At 35.9% G+C, this 20,737-nt stretch overlaps 1 protein-coding gene across 5 annotated transcripts in view; it reads right to left on the bottom strand.

Moving 5' to 3' along the window:
* The window catches only part of DGKB (diacylglycerol kinase beta), a 682,497-nt gene that overhangs the window by 589,256 nt on the left and 72,504 nt on the right, over nucleotides 1–20,737 (bottom strand). For all 5 annotated transcript variants that reach the window (XM_087861011.1, XM_087861009.1, XM_087861012.1 and 2 more), the window contains exon 2: nucleotides 7,753–8,012. In XM_087861011.1, the coding sequence (XP_087717137.1) occupies nucleotides 7,753–7,822 (70 nt within the window). In that variant the 5' untranslated portion in view covers nucleotides 7,823–8,012. The remainder of the gene's footprint in view (nucleotides 1–7,752; nucleotides 8,013–20,737) is intronic.

Genomic DNA, 20,737 nt, shown 5'->3' with positions numbered 1-20,737 from the left:
GTGTGGTGATAGATGCTAACTTAGCTTATCATGGTGATCATTTTGCAATACATCTTAAATCATTATGTTGTACACCTAAAATTAAAGCAATCTTATAGTTAACTATATCTCAATAAAATGTCTTGGATATATAACATTCAGAGAAAGTTATTGAACTGCTTTATCATCATCTGCCACATTATTTATCTCTCTGAAAGTACTAGGCTCTTTGACTGAAAGCACCAAAATATTCATTTCTGTATTAACCAGAGTCAAACATAATAAAGAATAAAAGTTTCTAAGTACTGTTGGTTGACCAACAGTACTGTTGGATGACCACTGAGTAAAATTGAGTCCCTCTAGTCTGTGTACTCACATCTGTGTGTGTATAGCACTTCTGCTATAATGGGGAAGGTGACAATGAAGGAAACCCCTGGCAAATAATAACATTTATAACTGAGTTAAGGATGAAGTACATAAATCAATACACATGATTCTTAGTGATAACTTCTGTTTTAATTTTTTATATTAATGTTAGTGATAAAATAATAGTTGTTTCTTTTTGATGGGGATTATCATCCTCATTTTATAGGAAAAGAAACAGAAGCTTAAAGAGATTATGATGATTAAGGTTCCAAAGTCAACGGTAGGTTATATTTTATTTGTGTGATACTGGCCACACTAGTAGTTTTCACCAAATATTTTAGTGTTCCCCTGACACTGGGCAGACAGAAATAAGGCATTTCTCTACTCACTTGGAATTAGATGCATTCATGGATTGCTTAGGCAAAATAAATCTAAGCGTATCATTGCCAGGGAGAAGTCTTAAGAGCCAACACTCAATTCTCAAGCTCTCTGTTTGTCTCTGCCATAGCATCTGCCAATTTTTGAGTTGATGACTGTTCCATCTAACTGGGATCTGATCGAGGACAAAGTGAAATTAACCATTTGCTAACTCAGGTTTGGAAATAAAAATATGAGCAAGAAATCAGCTCCTATTTCATTAAGCCACTGAGATTTTGTGAATTTTTCAGTCATAACATAATTTGTCCCACCTTGACCAATACTTCATAGAAGTCCTAACTTCAATATTAAAGTTTGTTTGAATGTAAGCCTTAATAAAACTGTTTTAGGGTTATTGGGAGTTTTTTGTCAAGTTTGAAAAGTTGGAAAAACGGATGTTTAAAAAATCACTGGAAATTTGTTGTCTTTAGGACACTAAAATAATGGAATTTAGACGTTCATAGGTACTACTTTCTTTCACCATTGCAAATTTCATGTATTAAAAGATTTAAAACATATATGTACCCAGAGAAGCTACCAAGGAGAAATTCAGTCTGAAACAGTACAACAAATAGGAAACAGAGCCAGAAATGAGGCAAAAGAGATTATGCAGCCAACATACATTCCAGAAATAAAATCTGGGTCAAAGCCAGGAACTGCTGAGTTAATCAATGTGAATCAGAAGAAACAGGGTCGGAAATGAGAGACATGTATTATCTAAAATAGAGTTGCAGATTCCAATTTCAGACCAAGTATCAGGGCAAAGTCAAGACATTTCATATAAGTAGTATTAAGTGAATAGGAATAAAAATTTTTTATTAAAAAAAGCTCTCTTCTGATATTAAACTACCTCATTTATCACCATCATGATCCTCATCATAACAATAACATATTGAGTCCTGAGCATTTACCTGCATTTTCACATTTAACCATCATCACAATCCTAGGATATGGGTGAGGAAATTGGGGAGTATATCACAGCACTAGAATTCGCCTCATTTTATAAGACATCAAATTACGTGCTCTCAGTCACTCTGGTAAATGACCCTGTGCCATTTATTATTTTTTCTTAAGCAAAGAAAGTAATTATCATTAAGTGGTTTGGCCTCCGAAAATAGAGCCTGTCTAACACAGGGCATAGGCCACAATCAAAAGCAAATTGCATCATGACAAATTAGAAAGAGGGCTAAATATGTGATCTACATTTGCTTAACAATAAATTAAATACCCACAGGGGAAAAGGTCAAGTCTCTTTCCCTCCATTCTCTTTGTCCCATCTTGTATGGACAAGTACAAAACACATCTCAAAGACACATTAGATCATCATGCTAGAGAGTAGAGTTTCTCAAGAGAGTAAGGCTACTTAAAATGGAAAAGGGCTCTACGAGATTCCTATTACATTGCTTCGTGATTCTCTTCTTATCTCTTTCTCCTCCCATGCTTTTCATTAAGGAAGAGTAGGGAGGTTCCAGGTACCCGCAAAATGAATGCAGGAGGAATGCTGAAATCTGCCTCTATTTTAGGTAGAGCTTCAATGAGGTTCACACATGATCCAGTCCAATCTATCATGATAAGAGACCAGAAAGAGATTTTGAGGCCAAAGCCTTAAGTTAGCAGCTTTGCCTCTATGCTTTGTCCTATATATAAAAACCTTTGAGAGAGGATTGTGGCTGGTAGAGATATGAGGACCTAAATCCCAGATTCCAGCTTTCCCTATTTTTGGAAACACGGTTAATAACCCATTTATTAACATTGATCTTCATAAGAAACATAAATGAATTATTACTGTTTTGATCTTCCATCATTTATTGAGCCATTGCTGTGCGCTGTGTAATCTGCCTGAAAGAGAACATTTGCCTCCCTCTGAAGTGTACTGTATTAAATGAGTTAATTCTTGTACATTGTTTAGATTAGGGCACTAAAAATCTAATATTTATTATGATGACATTTACTCATTAAATCCTACAACAATATTTTGAGGCGGATTCTACTTTTCCAGGTGACAAAGCTGAGGCACAAGTAGTTTATGTAACATTCTAAAGGTCACACTACTAAAAGCACAAAATGGGGCTGGGGCTCAACACTATCAAACATTAGTCTGCCTGCAAAGCCTATGCTCTTTCCACTAAGCCATGCCGCAAGCCTCTCTCCATGGAAGAAATTGTACAAACGTTAGACATAATTGGTCCTTATTGAAAAGAACAAGTTCATCATAATTTTGCAACTCTCCACAACGCCAGCTGCTATAAACAGTATAAAATTTATGAATATTTGGAAGTGTTCCCACCATAATAACACAGTATTTTTCAAAAATAATTTGCATGCTATATAACACACTTTATATATAGCAAATAAAAAGCTAATCCTAAGTGACAATATGTGGGCAGATAATGAATCACTTGGAAATATTGTGTAGATTTTATATAGAAAATATTGTCATCCATGAAAAGACTTGGAGTATCTTAACCCTTTGCTATGCCATGAAACCACAGCAGGAAGCTCTGGCAAACTAATAATGTGATAAGCTCAATTCTCTACACGGCAGGAGTGAGAGCTCTCTATCTTGTAACAACAGTTTGGATGACTTTATATAAAGAGTGGGAAAGAAAATTATACTCCTCTCCCACGTATCAATGGAAATGTTTCCCATGGAGTGACTCAGCCTAAAACCCTAAACAGGAGCATGGTCTCAGCATGCTGTAGGCAGCCACAGCAGGCTTCACATTAGTTGCCTTCAGCATTTGTGGGGACAACACAGAACTGAGGCTGCCAATAGCACCAGAAGTTCCTACCTCGTAGGAAGAATCTAATCTTACAGCAGAGGGGGAGGGGGAAAGACACCGACTATGCTCCAAAATGTGGCACTTATCTATTGACCATCAACAATACATTCAAACAGCCAACAGAACACACTCACTCCCTTCCTATTAAAACAATAATTGTAAACAGTTCTATCACTTACAACTTGCCAGGCACTGCTATCATTCTTTGACATATAGTATTAACTTGTTTGATTTAATACTCACAACACTTGACATATTTATTGTTTTCTGCATTTTGCAAGTATGAAAAATGGGACACAGAGATGTTAAGTAACTTTCCCCAAATGAGAAATCTAAAATATGGAGGCTCAGGATTTCAAGCTGTCTGATGTGCTAGCTGCCTAACTAGGAATTTGTGCCAATATCACTCTATTCTTCCCCAAATGATCACAAAACAAAACAAAGAAAACCCACAAAAACTCCAAGTTGAGAGAACATTTCTAGTTGAGGGTGTAATGGACTAAAATGTGACCCCACCAAATGCATACGTTGATATACTAGCCTCCAATAGAAGGTCTTTGGTAGGTAATTATAATGAGCTGAAGTCATGAGAGTGGGGCCCCAACTGGATTAGTGTCCTTATAAGAGTCCCTGGGAAAGTTACTGCTCCTCTTACTCTTTCCACCCTGTGAGGATACAAGGAGAAGTGGCAGTTTGCAACACAGAAAAGGGCCCTTATAGAACCTGACCATGCTGAAACCCTGATCTTGGACTTCCAGCCTACAGAACTGTGAGAAATAAATAAATATCAGTTATTTGGAAGGCATCCACTCTGTGGTACTTGTTATAGCAGCCCAAGTAAGACATAGGGTGTATTGTGGCAGGAGTGGAGAGAACCCAAAATCAGATAATTCAAGGAAATGATCTTTATGGTGTTATCTAAGTCTCACATTGAGTGATTTGGTTTTGCTGGGGTAGGGGTTCCATGAATACTTTCCTCTTGACCAAGAGTTCTACAGCCCCACTCCATCCCCCAAAAGCATATGAAACACTTAGGTGTAATTTGGCACATATAATCTCAGTGTGCTGCAAATTTAATTTTAAAAGCAACTTGTTTTTTTAATTTAATTCAATGCATATAAACAGCTTCTTACTGAAAGCTACAACGCAAAGTCAAGAAAGTGGATCCAATATACCATTTTTAATAGACAATGGAGGAATGTCACTTTGTCAATATTGCACTGCAACATGAAAAATCTGATCCTTAAATATTCATGACAAACTGATCGCATGCACTAAATTGAATGGAAAATATACTACTTTTATAATCTTCAGCATAATGTTTGATTCCAGCTATATTTTGACAACGGCAATTTATTACACAAGGATACATTCTAATCATGATATTCTTTGCTTCCTAATTACACAGGAAACTACTTGGAGGATTAAGTCTAGCATTTTTCATATTGTCTCACTTATTTAAAAAAGAGTAGCAAGTCTAATGCAATCTGCACTATTTTTTAAACTCTCAGTTAATCAGTTAATTTGTGTCCCCATAAAATCAATTTAAAAATGTTCTTATACTCAGTGTGTCACTTCTTACTACCAATTTATTGAATGTTCATTAATCTTTGTCTCAATATGTTATAACTTTTACATTTATGACAATTTTTATTACCACTTGTTTTAGGTATTTCCACAAATTAATTACTAAATCAAGCATTTTATGATATAATTAAATGAACACCATATTCCTTAGGCAATAAAATGAAAGCAGCAATATATAACATATTTAATAGTTCAGTATTAAATTCTGTTTATCAATTCAAATGGAATCTTAATATCTGAGCAAAGTCATCATAAATGATAATTTAGCTATTATGGCAATAACTTACCTACTTTGTTTTAATGCTTCCATAAACAGTAACATATATTTTAATTATTCAGCTAAATTCAACATAAGCTAAACCAAACTCCGTTTTTTTGTTTTGTTTTGTTTACTTGGGGGAGGATTATGTCACCAAATTCTCCCATTCTTCAAGTCAAATCTTTGGAACTAAATTTTCTATTTCTCTCTTTCTCTATTTTATTATTTCCCAAGCTCTCTGTTAATTTTAATGTTATAATATCTGAATCTACACTTTCCTGGTCATCTTTCATCATCCACATTACTTAGTCTATTCCAATAGCCCACTGGCATGATGCTAGTCTCTTTCCATTACCTTATACCATCCTTGTATTTGCCAAGTTAAACTCCGTGCTCATGTTGTTCTGCCCTTAAAACCCTACAATTACGCCTCACTGCTTTACTCAAGTTTAGCGTTTATATTTTAACTCATCTCATTTTTACATCCTTAACTGTACTTACACCCTAAATTTGTGGTATAGCTAAATATGACTCCTCTCCCTCAAATATATGCTGAATTTTCCTTTTTATCTATATTATTTTCTTCTCCACTTACCTTAAACCTACTTTTTAAGATTCATTTCAAATACTACTTCTTCCATGAAGATTTCCTTTTCCCCATCTCCGACTGCATACTAATGCCCTGCAGAACCCCAAATTATGTGGCACTTAAAATATTCTGCCTAGATACAGAGTCATTTGTGCATTAGTTTCTAGCCTTCATTAAACATCCTTGAACATATCTGTTTATATCTGTGGTTCCTTCAGTGCCAAGCAGAATATTCTCCCTAAAGAAAATGCTCAGAAATATTTACTTAAGTATTGGATATAACACAACACCAGAGAGCATATAGAAGTTGGAAAACATAGGTAAATCATTTTTTTAGTTCAAAATTATCGAGTATAAAAATGTAGATAAGAAGTCAGTCATTTTGGACTAAATGGGACAAGAGGATGAATTGTGCTCTCAGCTGTTCAAACAGTTTTTGAATATGAGGAGCATATTTTCATGGCAGAAATTTCTGCCCCCCACCAGTGATCGCTGTTGTAATTTGTATTATTGACTAAGGACATGCACATGTTCTTATGGCTTCATATCTTTATTGCGAATACCCAGCAACAGCCTCACAACCTCACCTAGAACACTTCAGCCCTCAAATGAGGAAGACTCTAGAAAACCTGTGAAGTTGGCCTTTTCAAATAATATGCATTAAGTATTTATTAATGTTCCTGACTTATCTGTACCCCATAAATGTGTTATTATTCACTATTATCATATCTATTACTGATTATTTCAAATTCTTCTTCTCTCTGCCTCTCCTTCATAGTCTTACTCCATCCATACCTTCCCTCCTGTATGCCACACCTCCTCTTTGCATAAGCATCCCAGCTGCTTCAATTTTTCCTCTTCCATTCTTGCGTGCTATCAGTCTTTCTTCTCTTTCTAAAGCTTCTTGCATTCTCTTCTTTCAGGCACCATGTTATTCCCCCACTCTCACCAATCTTATTATTCTCTATGTGTTATTTTTTCTCTACTCATCATCTTCCCAACTTTTTGGCGCCTCTGATTTTTTAGTTACTTCCTTTTCTCTCGTTAACACCTTGACCCAGGTGTTGTTCATACTTATAGTTGAAACCCATTTCATGAAACAGATATTTTCCTGAAAATCCATGTTAAAAACAAAATTCTTTATAGATAAAATCTTACTGTTTATGTGTAAACAAATTTAAAAATAGCCTACCATAAATTGAATTGCCATGGACTATCCTTTGTATAAATACACACATTTGAAAAAGTTGGCTTAAGGTCCTAATACCTTCTAACAACCTCTAATTCCAACTCCAAAAGGTATCCATGACTCCCAACTGCCAGTCCTTTTTCTATGTTACACTAACAAACAGAAAACATAAGAAACAACAATAACAACAACAATAACAAACCCTCACTTTCCCCCCTTATTTCATAGTTTGTCCTTCTTCTCAGTTGGATATCACCAATTTCCTTTCACCCAAATTGTCTTATATTTTGCTTTACTTCTGTTACACCTGGAGTGTTCCCAGTTTTAGTTTTACATCTAACATCCTAGTTTCTTTTTCCTAGATTTTATATTTAAGTTTACCTTTTTCAAAAAAAAAAAAAAAAAGTTTACCTTTTCTCTTTCTCATGCCAAAAGGTCTCAAGTAGACCTACTTGCAAACACAAAAGACACAGCTATATCTATCCCGATGCTGAACAGGATCTGTAATCTGTTCTTATAAATAATTAGTATCTTGTTTCACACAAATGCCAAATCAAGTCATATTATCAATATGAATACTTACATTCAGCATATTTCTGAAGTTGGGAAAATTCTGAGGGGCTAAGGTGGGCCCACTTCTCCTGGTTTGTCATGGTGGTAGTGAGAAGTCTCTTACATACCAGGTGAGGAATTCTTTATTCAGGTGTTTGGCAGAATTCTATGCTTCAAAGTTTCCACATGGCATGTTTCATTATAAAATATCTCAAGCTTTCAAAATATGCAATCTGTCAACATGAAACCACTGTGGATGTGAGTTTTTAGTTTCAATAATATATTAAAGACCTGCAGAAAAAGAAACAAAAAAATAAAAAGATCACCATTATTGCACAAAGAAAAAATTGACAAGTCATACAATGTTAAGAATTTTTAATTTTTAACAGCATTTGTTCTTCCAAACCATAAGAATGGAACATTTTTTTTTCCATTTCTTTGTGTCTTCCTCAATTTCTTTCATGAGTGTTCTATAATTTTCTGAGTACAGATCCTTTGCCTCTTTAGTTAGGTTTATTCCTAAGTATCTTATGGTTTTGGGCGCAATTGTAAATGAGATCTACTCCTTAATTTCTCTTTCTTCTGTCTCATTGTTAGTGTAAAGAAATGCAACGGATTTCTATGCATTGATTTTATGTCCTGCCACTTTGCTGAATTCCTATATGAGTTCTAGCAATTTTGGGGTGGAGTCTTCGGGTTTTCCACACAGAGTATCATGTCATCTGCAAGAGTGAGAGTTTGTCTTCTTCTTTGCTGATTCGGATGTCTTTTATTTCTTTTTGTTGTCTGAATGCTGAGGTTAGGAATTCTAGTACTATGCTGAACAGCAGTGGTGATAGTGGACATCCTTGTCATGTTCCTGACCTTAGGGGAAAAGCTTTCAATTTTTCCCCACTGAAAATTATATTTGCTGTGGGCTTTTAGTATATGGCTTTTATGATATTGAGGTATGTTCCCTCTATCCCTACACTGTGAAGAATTTTAATCAAGAAAGGATGCTATACTTTGTCAAATGCTTTTTCTGCATCGATTGAGAGTATCATATGGTTCTTGTCTTTTCTTTTATTAATGTAGTGTATCACATTGATTGATTTGTGGATGTTGAACCACCCTTGAAGCCCAGGAATAAATCCCACTTGGTTGTGGTGAATAATCCTTTTAACGTACTGTTGGATCCTATTGGCTAGTATCTTGGTGAGAATTTTTACATCCATGTTCATCAGGGATATTGTACTGTAATTCTCCTTTTTGGTGGGGTCTCTGGTTTTAGGATCAAGTAATGCTGGCCTCATAGAAAGAGTCTGGAAGTTTTCCTTCCATTTCAGAACAAATATTGTTAAAATGTCTGTGAGACCTACAACAATCTATATATTCAATGCAATCCCTATCAAAATACCACCAATTTTTTAACAGAGCTGGAACAAATAATCCTAAAATTTGTGTGGAACCAGGAAAGACCCCAAATAGCCAAAGGAATGTTGAAAATGAAAACCAAAGCTGGTGGCATCACAATTCTGGACTTCAAGCTCCATTACAAAGCTGTAATCATCAAGACAGGATGGTACTGGCACAAAAACAAACACGTAGATCAGTGGAACAGAATAGAGAGCCCAGAAATGGACCCTCAACTCTATGGTCAACTAATCTTCGACAAAACAGGAAAGAATACCCAATGGAAAAAAGACAGTCTCGTCAACAAATGGTGTGGGGAAAATTGGACAGCCACATGCAGAAGAATGAAACTGGACCATTTCCTTACACCATTTACAAAAATAGACTCAAAATGGATGAAAGACCTAAACATGACACAGGAATCCATCAAAATCCTAGAGGAGAACACAGGCAGCAACCTTTTTGACCTTGGCTGCAGCAACTTCTTGCTAGACACGTCTCCAAAGGCAAGGGAAACAAAGGCAAACATGAACTATTGGGACTTCCATTAAGATAAAAAGCTTTGCACAGCAAACAGTTGACAAAACCAAAACACAACCAACAGATTGGGAGAAGATATTTGCAAATGTCTTATCAGATAAAGGGCTAGTATCCAAAATCATAAAGAACTTATCAAACTCAACACCCAAAGAACAAATAATCCAATCAAGAAATGGGCAGAAGACATGAGCAGACATTTTTCCAAAGAAGACATACAGATGGCCAACAGACACATAAAAAAAAATGCTCAAAATCACTCAGCATCAGGAAAATGCAGATTAAAACCACAATGAGATACCACCTCATACAAGTCAGAACGGCTAAAATGAACAAGTCAGGAAATAAGAAATCTTGCCGAGGATGTGGAGAAAGGGGAACCCTCCTACACTGTTGGTGGGAATGCAAGCTGGTGCAACCACTCTGAACAACAGTATGGAGGTTCTTCAAAAAGTTGAAAATAGACCTGCCCTATGACCCAGCAGATGCACTACTAGGTATTTACCCCAAAGATACAAATGGAGTGATCCGAAGGGTCACCTGCACCCTGATGTTTATAGTAGCAATGTCCACATGTCCACAATTGCCAAACTATGGAAAGAGCCCAGATGTCCATCAAAAGAAGAATGGATAAAGAAGAAAAGAAGATGTGGTGTATATGTGTGTATATGTGTGTGTGTGTGTATATATGTACATGTATATGTATATATATATAGATAGATGATAGCTAGATAGATAGATTAAAAAAATGGAATACTATTCAGCCATCAAAAAAATGAAATCTTGCCATTTGCAATGATATGGATGGAACTAGAGGGTATTATGCCAAGCAAAATAAGTCAATCAGAGAAAGATAATTATCATATGATCTCACTCACATGTGGAATTTAAGAAACAAAACAGAGGATCGTAGGGGAAGGGAGGGAAAAATAAAAGGAGACAAAACCAGAGAGGGAGACAAACTGTAAGAGACTCTTAATCATAGGAAACAAACTGAGGGTTGTTGGAGGAGAGAGGGGTGGAGGGATGGGGTAACTGGGTGATGGACATTAAGGAGGGCATGTGATATAATGAGCACTGGGTATTATATAAGACTGATGAATCTCTGAACTCTACCTTGGAAACAAATAATATACTATATGTTAATTAATTGAATTTAAATAAAAAAATGAATGAATGAATAAATAAATAAATAAATAAAAAGCATTTTTATTTCTAAACAATGTATTTCAAAGTTATTTTATTTTGTGTAATACTCAATTTTAATTCTTCATGCACCCTTTAATGGCATTTTTACATATATTTTCTAATGCCAGATCTCAGAAATAAATATTATTAAAATACAAAATGAAGAAAATGTTATAAAGTCTATTTCACAAAGGTAGATTTTTCTTTGCTGTTTAATTTTATAAATTCCACATTTCAAGAGCAAACAAGGGTGTCATTTTTATCAGTCTGAACTTATTAATCCTGTAATATCTAAACAATTACTATATAATAATCTGGACAATGATTTACTATGTAAATCATTAAAGGAGATTAAGTATGCTCTATAGCTCCCTGCACATAGATCAGCTAGCATACCAGATTTCCAACAACAATTTGGAATGGCCTTCAGTAGTAGCACATATATTTGAAATCAGGCAAATCAATTCTGGGACTCATATAAATTGAGGATTTTTTTCTAGCAATAAAATGAAGAGAATAATTTTAATTTTACAGTTTGTAAAAATCCCAATAAAATTTACCACATTAAAGCAATTCCAAATGTCTGACAGACTTGCATAATAATAGTAGAAAAACTACTATGAATCATGCTTAAAAATAAATTCCTGGGTTGTCATGGACTTACACTCACTGCTACATCTTTAAAGGCAAACAAAATGAAAAACCATCTGGCCTCAACTTTTTATTAGAGACAATAATCAATTGCTCAAAACCAGACTAGCATTGTGATCATTATAGAAAATGAAATATTTAGCAACAATGACTTAAGTTTATGAAATTGTATGATTGGAAAGCTTATTTATGCAGATGTCATTATCTCAAGCCAAGTACCTATATTTGGCATTAGTGCATAACCTTTCTTCAGCATCTGTTTTTTGGTCTTCAACATCAACCCCAAGACCTCACTGTCACATACTGTCATCTTTGTCTTTAAAAAAGGTTCTTGTTGGTCTCATCTGTTCAGAGTCCCTGCACTTCGTTTTACAAGATGACAATTTGCTATTTAGTTGGAAAAAATGACGATACTGATGTGTTAACAGAGGCCAAATTGCTAGGTCTCTTTTTTCTCCCAGGGAATGCTCTTAAGTCACAACCAGGGCTTTGTGGAAATAACTCAAACCAAAAGGAATGGGAACGTGTGATGGACATTTTTGTCTTCCACCCAGTGTCTTCCAGCTGATTTCATCCTTCTTATTGATTTCACCCTAATTCTTTGCTTCTCCCAGTTACATGTAGTTTTGATGAGACTATAAAACAAGGTGTCCTATTCTTTCCTATCCAAAGAGAAACAGATGATTCAGTAACATTTGGCACATGAGAGTGTCTCATGGGGCTTTAAATGTTGGATGGAGTTATTCAAGGATGGGATGAAAATAGTTGTACCTAAATGATTACAGCAATAATTGGATGGCTGATGATGTCTGAGCCTGACTATCCAGCTACCTTGTCACTTCCAGAAGCAAATAACATTTTTTCAATTAAGAGTGAAGTGAGGCCAGAATTGGTTTCTGTTGCCTACAACCCCCAAATCTTAACTGATCATAATGGAAGTTCATTTCTTCATTCAAAAAATGTTTATTTATCCACTCTGTGTGCCAGAAAACATTCTAGGCACTAGAAATACAACAAAGATCAAAATATACCAAAAAAAAAAAAAAAAGAAAATAATGCTAATTACAACAACTTATCAGCTTTATTGAGAGCTTACAGTATGCATGACATTCTCCTCACAGTATTTGTATATTAGATTATTCAATCTTCACAAAATAACTTTGTGAGGAGCCAATAGTCTCTGATTTCAAAAATAAAGAAACTAATACTAGATGATTAGAAGTTGGTAAAACAGGGGCGCCTGGGTGGCACAGCGGTTAAGCGTCTGCCTTCGGCTCAGGGCATGATCCCGGCGTTATGGGATCGAGCCCCACATCAGGCTCTTCCGCTATGAGCCTGCTTCTTCCTCTCCCACTCCCCCTGCTTGTGTTCCCTCTCTTGCTGGCTGTCTCTATCTCTGTCGAATAAATAAATAAAATCCTTTAAAAAAAAAAAAAAACGAAGTTGGTAAAACAAGACAGACACTGCTAGAAACCCAAACAATTTCCACTCTCCCTTGCTTCCTTGGTAACAGAACTCTAATTTTATTGAACGAAAATATATCCATCTAAAGAACTACATTCCTGGGCACCTGAGTGGCTCAGTCGGTTAAACATCTGCCTTAGGCTCAGGTCATGATCTCAGGGTCCTGGGATAGAGCTCCACATAGGGCTCCTTGCTCATCAGGGAGTCTGCTCCTCCATCTCCTGCTCCCCCTGCTTGTGTGCATTCTCTCTGTGTTAAATAAATTTAAAAATCTTGTACAAAAAAAAAAAGAACTACATTCCTCAGATTATTTGCATAATGAAGTGATCAATGAGATGTAAATAGATGTTGGTTAAAGTATATAGAAAGGTTCTATTTGGCAAGTGCTCTTTTAACCTTTTTTTCTCTTCCTGTAACTTCCTACCTGGAATGTTAACATGTTGGCTACAAATGCAGCAGTTTTTAACATTTTAGAGATAACTTTTAGAATGGAAGGCATGTGCTAAGAATAGCAGAATCCCATAAAGTCGACCAGGTAGGCAAACAGGTAACTGCAGAAAAATGTGGCCCACCACCTATTTTTGTGAATAAAGTTTTATTGGAACCAGCAAGTGGCAATTTTTTGAAGAGATTTCAATGTTAAATAAAGTTTGGGGAAGTATTCTGAAGGCAGACATAAACAATGGATGAACAACAAAAAAGACCAGAAACCTGATCATTTTGGAAAATGTCAATATGGAAAAATTCCAATGTCTTCATTTTGTTTCTTTCTCTCACTTGTATTGTTGCAGTAGCTTCTTAACTGGCCCCCTGAGCTCCCTCCTTTCCTTAATGTGCCCTATTTCTTGAGTCCATGAGTAGTCATGAACTAAGGTGATTCCAGAGTCCTGTCTGATAAATTACCAATAAAAAGTTAATTAATACATGAGAATAGTAATAAATTAATTAATTATAGTCTCCGACCTTGCTACTTGCTCTGAAATTTATTAAAATTTCTGCGTTAACTAAGAAACTCAAATTTAAAATTCAAATTTAAAATGACTGGTTAACTGACATCTTTCAGATCTCTACATGAATCCTATCTTCTCAGTAAAGTGGCACCTGGTCATTCAATTTAAAACTGCACATTCATACACACCATCTCTCCATCACACTTTTATTTGTTTTGAATATAATATCTTATCAAATATTTAACTTACTTATATTATTTAATATTTGTTTCCTCATGCTGCAAATTAGGGGTAGCATGAATGGTTTCGAGCCTTGATAAGATTCCACAGAAAGGACAAAGCAAATAAAAACACTTATTGCATTTTCCCTTGATTTTCATCCAGATGTATGTGCAGGGGCCTTAGGGCATTCATCCAGATGTATGTGTAAGCCACCCCAAGATAGGCCTTTTGGGCATAAAGATTACTCAGAGTTGAAGTCAATAGAGACTCTACAGAATCAAGAGAAATTTCTGACATTCAGATAACTACATAGAAGAATCTGGACTGGGGCTCTTTCCTGTGATAAGGGTTATTAGCAGAGACAAATTTTGTCTGAGTGACCCATCTTTATGGCTGGGCAAACATCTAATTACCAAACATCTGCTCTTATTCTTATCACCCCGTGAACTGCCTCCCTTTCCACTTAAATCCTGGAGTCCTACACTCTTCTCCTTAGTTCAGTATGACATATACACCTCATTTTGCCTCTCTTTGGAATTCCCTATCTCTGTAGGTTCTCTGTATATATGTGGTTAAATTTAATTTTTTCCTGTTAATCTGTCTCATGTCAATTGGATTCTTAGTCCAACTAAAAGGACCTTGGAAGCAACAGAACATTCTTTCTCCCCAACATATATATTAGATTCTATGTCACCATATCCTCTCCTGTGCTCTAAGACTAAGTCCCATGAGAGCAGGGACTATTGTCTGTTTGTTCACAGTTATTTTCCTACAGCTTAACAGAATGCTTGGTATATAATAGTTAGTAAATAAATAATTCTAGTATGAATTCATTTCTATGCTTTTTTTGTAAAGAAAAACTTGGGTGGCTCAGTTGTTTAAGTGTCTGCCTTTGGGTCAAGTCATAATCTTGGGGTCCTGGGATTGAGCCCCTCATCAGGCTCCCCGCTCAGTAGGAAATCTGCTTCTCCCTCTCTCTCTCTCCCCCTCTCCACTGCTCTCTCTCTCTCACGAATAAATAAAATCTCAAAAAGAAAAAAAGAAAGAAAGGAAGGAAGGAAGGAAGGAAGGAAGGAAGGAAGGAAAACCTGGGTAGCAGAGGTAGAAAGAGGCCCTCAACTTGAGAAAGAGAAAATAGTGCAGAAAAGAGTTAGGAACAGCAGTCACTATACGTTTCATTCTTCCTAGGGGCCATCGATTTTGTTCAACTCAATAGACATAAACAAAAAAAGTTGTAGTTAGGTACAAAACTTTTGCATTTAAGAAAAAAAAAAAGACTTAAGGGCATCCACCTCTTGGTTTTGACTCAGGTCATGGTATCCGAATTGTGAGATTGAGCCCTTTGTCAAGCTCTGCACTCAGCAAGGAGTCTGCCTAAGATTCTCCCACTCTCCTTCTGCCCCTAACCCTGCTTCTTCTCTCTGTCTTTTTCTCTCTTTCAAATAAATCTTTTAAAAAGACTTTATTTTACATAGTTTTTGAGTATTTTTTTGTTTTTTTGTTAAATATAACTAACTCCATATATTTTTTAAAATGATTTCATTTATTTATTTGCCAGAGAGAGAGAGCGCGCGCACAAACAGGAGGAGCGGCAGGCAGAGGGAGAAGCAGGTTCCCTGCTGAGCAAGGAGCCTGACATGGGACTTGATCCCAGGACTCTGGAACCATGACATGAGCCACAGGCAGACAATTTACTGACTGAACCATCCAGGCATCCCAACTAACTCCATAGAAATGAGCAACATTTCCAAGCGATGCTTTCATTGATATGTTAACCAATTATAATTACACATGAGCATCAAGACTATCTTTAAATTATTATATCTGACAAAAACATTACATAGCTTTCTTTTATTTAGTATATTCTTGTCAACACAAGTCCTAACTTTTTGCATCAAGAGCAGCTTCTCTGAATTAATCTAATACAACTTGCATTTTTATTAGAGGTATTTAAAGAGTAATGGTGGCCCTGAAGGACTCAAAGTAAATTCTCTTTGGTTCTTGGATTTGGTTTATTCCAACACTAATACACTTTGAATAAAACTTCCTTATAATCCTTCTCCCAGTGGAAGCCTGTGGTTTTACAATCCTGTTAGTGCCAACTCCCATGATGTGATGTGACATGTAGTCAAGTAAGAACAAATAAGGGTGGGATGTAAATGGAGTTTTCCTAATCAAATATTTTAAACTAGTTGAATATATCACAATTCCGTATAAAAAGTTGCACATATAATATTAAATCAAGAGGCACACCAATCTTCATACCTCAGAAGGAGATGGGGATAATGGCACCACTTCCTTATTATCTCTGCCTCTTTATAAATGTGTGGAAAGAGAATGACAATAGGGATTCCTTATGGTAAATTCAAAGATTTTCTGTTCCCAAGCAAGGGGTTTCTTCAGGTACATAAAATTAAAGCCAGGAAGGATAGACTTTGCTGGCTGCTGGAGAGCAATCAAATGCTGGCATTCTCATCTAGTCAACGGATGTGCCATTTGCTTAGTTGTTGGCAGGAAATAACTATGTTGGAGGAATTGGAGAAGGCTCTTTGGCCTACTGTACCTGGACTAAAACAAATTCTCCACCATTAGGGAAGGGAATCAATCGCCTATGAAAAAGTTACAGGCAGTATCTAGATGAATGAATCTGATGGACTGGATTATTTGTAAATCACATTAAGCATAGATTTCTAAATAATTATTAAAAGTCAACACATCACGACTCCAGTCACTGAATAAAGTTAAACACATTAAGACATACTGAAAACTATATGTATACAAATTTAAGGTATTATGATGAGTGAAAATATTTACTGGGTCTGAAGGGTCATAAACCCTAAATTACTAGGTAACCAATGGAGAAATCATAGCAAAAAAAATATCAATCATAGAATTTCTGAAAGGAAAGTAGGATGAAACTAAATGAAATATTAATGCTATCATATAATTTATAATTATTTGTTCATGTATTCATGAAAAGAACAACATGCTAAGCACTATGCCAAGTGGTGGGGATATAATTAAAAGCAAAACAGATATATCTGAGTTCTTGGATCTTGTTTGGGGGAAAGATCTACACTAAACAAACCAAGTACACAAACAAATCATTCTGAACTATAATAAATTACATTTTTAAAACAGGTAATGGAATTCTGTGAGAGAGTACAACAGTGTCCTAATTTAGAGATTCAAAGAGCAACTCATAGACAAAGTTTTATTTAAACTGAATGATAAAAGTTGAGTAACAGTTAAAAACTTGAGTGAGAAGAAAAAACATGAGCAGAAGCCTATAAGTAAGAATTGAAAAAAAAAATTAGAACTTCCAAGAAAGCAGATGTGATTGGCGCCTGGTGAGCAAGATGGAAAGGGACACAAGGTTAGATTGGAAAAACAGATAAGAACTACATCATGCAGATTCTTAGAGGCCATAATGAAGATTGATCATAACTGAATTATGAAGCCATTGACATATTCTGAGCAGGAGATAAACATGATCCACTTATATTTTAAGAAGTCCATTCTAATCAATGGATGGGAAGGTGACAAGAACGGAAATGGAAAGGCCAGTTAGGAGGCAGTTTCAGTATTGGATAGAGCTGGTGATGGCTTCCACTATGGAAATGGCAGTAAAGATAAAGTAAAAGGCCAAACTCAAGATACATTTTAGAATGAGGATTTTATAATGAATGGGATACATTGTGTTTTGGATGAGGGGATCAAGAATGACTCCTATAGTTTTGGCTTGAGCACAGCATACAGAAAAGGTGGAGTTTAAAGAATTACTATTTACCAGAATAGTATCAGGTGTGCAGAGAAGAAGCAAATCAGTATTTTGTGTGGGGATGTGTTAAATTTGAGAATGGTTATCAAAATTGAAGGACTAGTAGATAGTGAGATGGGACTAGCGCTAACAAAAAAGAGATAGAGGTCAGATTTTGCGAGTTGTCTGGTATAGGTAGTAGTTTTGAAGATACTGGCACACATACATTTGCCTGATGTAGCAGCCATAAAGCTGTGCCTCTAAGCTCTGACTTTAGAAAGAACCTGCATTCAGCTGCAAAGACTGTGTGTAGTAGCTGACAGCCTCCACTCTTAGAGCTTTCAGAATACAGTCAACTTTTGAACCATGGTAACACTCTTCACAGGCAGAGGTCAAAGACTAAAGATGATGGATGTACTAGGACCATGCTGTTTTTTTCCGATGGAGGACTCCCGTAATGACCTATATTTGCTTCAGAACGACCCATTGGACTGGATGAGATTTTTTAAGATCCGCATTGTGATGTGAAACTATTCACAATGAACTCAGCATCCCCCACACCTCCTTTCTTTTCTCAGGTATCAAATCTACATCATTGTTTGAAGGCTGTCTCTGTCCAATCCCACTTTTTCTCCCTTTATCTTTCACGGGAATAATTTCCTGGTAAACCTTTGTATCTCTAAGTCCATTTTAGTGTTTGTTTCCTTGTGAAGGATCCCATGTGTCAGAATTCCTAGTAGGAAACAGAGAGTACACTTAAAATGGGTAAGTAGGAGTTTAATAAAAGGATTAGTGAGAAAGCATAGACAGGGGTTAGGGAGTAATTAAAGGCTGTTCCAGTATAGTGGTCTAGCAAAAGTTGGGAACTTATTGATCCTAAGTCTGAAGGCACTAGGGATGTTGCAGCTAAGAAACCTCTTAGCTAAATATACATGGTCACCTGATAGAAGCCATGGTCTTAGGTGGAAGGATTCACCCATTTTCAAAGGACTTAGCTGGGGAAGACGTGGGGGGAAAATGACTTCCCTAATCCTGTACTCTTCTAACTCTCTAATCTCTCCCAGTGCCTCACATTAATTAAACCCAATCATAAATCTGAGGGCAAAGACAACCACTGATGTCATCTGTATGAAATAGCTTCAGGAGGCACTGAACAAAATGGAAGAGGATAAAGGGGGAATCTGAAGGGGCAAATGAAATATCAAACACATGTGGGGAAAGAGTATGGTGTGAGAAAGAAGGCCCCGGACAAAGCTCCCAAGAGTTCCCATATTTAGAGATTAGAAGTAGAAAAAGACCCCCCCAAAATAGAATATGATGTCAGAAAGACAACAAAAGAAGAAGAAAAGAATCCTTCAAGAAAAGGGTTGAGGGCACTTATCAAAAGTTTCTGGGCAGTTAAATGAGATGAGGATTGAAAAATCCAATGGCAACATGACGGTCACTGGAGACCTTAGCAAAACAATTTCTCTGAGGCTAGGCAAGTCAAGTTGGAACAGGTTGCAGAGTAGAACTGAATTTGGGAGGGCTGTGCATACCATCAACTCTCAGAGAAGTGTGATTGTGAGGAGGAGTGGAAAGCTAAAAGTAGCTATCCAAGAAGAATGTGGAATCAAGGAATTTTGCTTGCTTTGTTTGTTTGTTTGTTTGTTTTGTAGCAATCACTGGAACAAATTTTAAAATTGAAGAGAAAGGTTTATAGTGAGAATAGTTCAAGTTTAGGAGAGACAGGAAGTGATCAGTATTTCAAAGTCCTTAAAAGGCTTTTAAAGCCCTTGTTAGCAAGAGAGATAAATTCCAAAAACTATGTGAGGGCCAAAATTAATCTTAACAATGAGAACAGATGCAAGTAGTTTTGTAGATTTGGTACTTAGAAAATGGAAGATTTCTGGCTGATAACTTCTGTTTTCTCAATGATATATAAATCTTAGTCATTAGCAGATAGTTTAGTTAGGCAATGATGGGGGGAGGGAGAAATAAAAGTGGGAGGATAAGAAAAAAATAAATATAAATCTAGGGCACCTGGCTGGCTCAGTCAGTAGAGCACGCGACTCTTGATCTCAAGGTTTTAAGTCCGAGCCCCACATTTGGTATAAAGATTACTTAAAAAGAAAATCTTACAAGAAATAAGAATAAATAAATACAAATGTGGTAAAACAAGCGCACTAAAGGCATGTAGTAAGAACAGCAGACGGGGTTAAAAGCCAATGGGATATTGCTATTCATAAATTTGTACTAAAACAGCCTGTTTTTAAATTATTAATTTACAGACTAAAGCATCTAAAGGACAATTAGTCATATTCTTAACCTACCACTTTTGAATCAGATAGATCTGTATTCTCATTCAAATTATGAGCTGTCTTCCCTATGTAAAGTGAATCATTTCACCTGAGTTTCAGTTCCTTTCTCATGAAAAGTCCATAATACCACCCACTTCCCAGAGGTATTAGCAGATAATGAAATAACAAGTGCATAATACATAAGAAATAAAATCTTCTCAAAAGTTATTCTTTCCTTGCTTTTGTAAGTAAGGATTTAAGATATATTTGCAGTATAGAATGTGAACATACATATGGTATGCATATAGGGGAAATAGACTGGAAGTCTACAAACCTTTCAGAAGACTATGTGCGTGGCTTAATATAAGATTCTTAATTGTGTTATTTTTGGATGCTGCTGACACATAAAAAACTGAAAGAAAAAATTCAAGGGAAATCTTTGGTGATGCAAAACAGGGAAATATACCAAGCTTTGTATTGTCCATATTTCGCAGTCGTGATTTCAAAGCTGGATTATCATTTTATTTTTCTCTTTTTAAGAAAATTACTTGAAGTGAATTTTCAATTCTTTGT

Source organism: Ursus americanus, chromosome 3, assembly GCF_024610735.1.
Source record: "Ursus americanus isolate L20-20 chromosome 3, mUrsAme1.1.p, whole genome shotgun sequence".
In the NCBI taxonomy this organism is placed as follows: Eukaryota; Metazoa; Chordata; class Mammalia; order Carnivora; family Ursidae; genus Ursus; species Ursus americanus.
The sequence above is the reverse complement of the archived record's forward strand: the minus strand, read 5'-3'. Positions and strand labels throughout refer to the sequence as shown.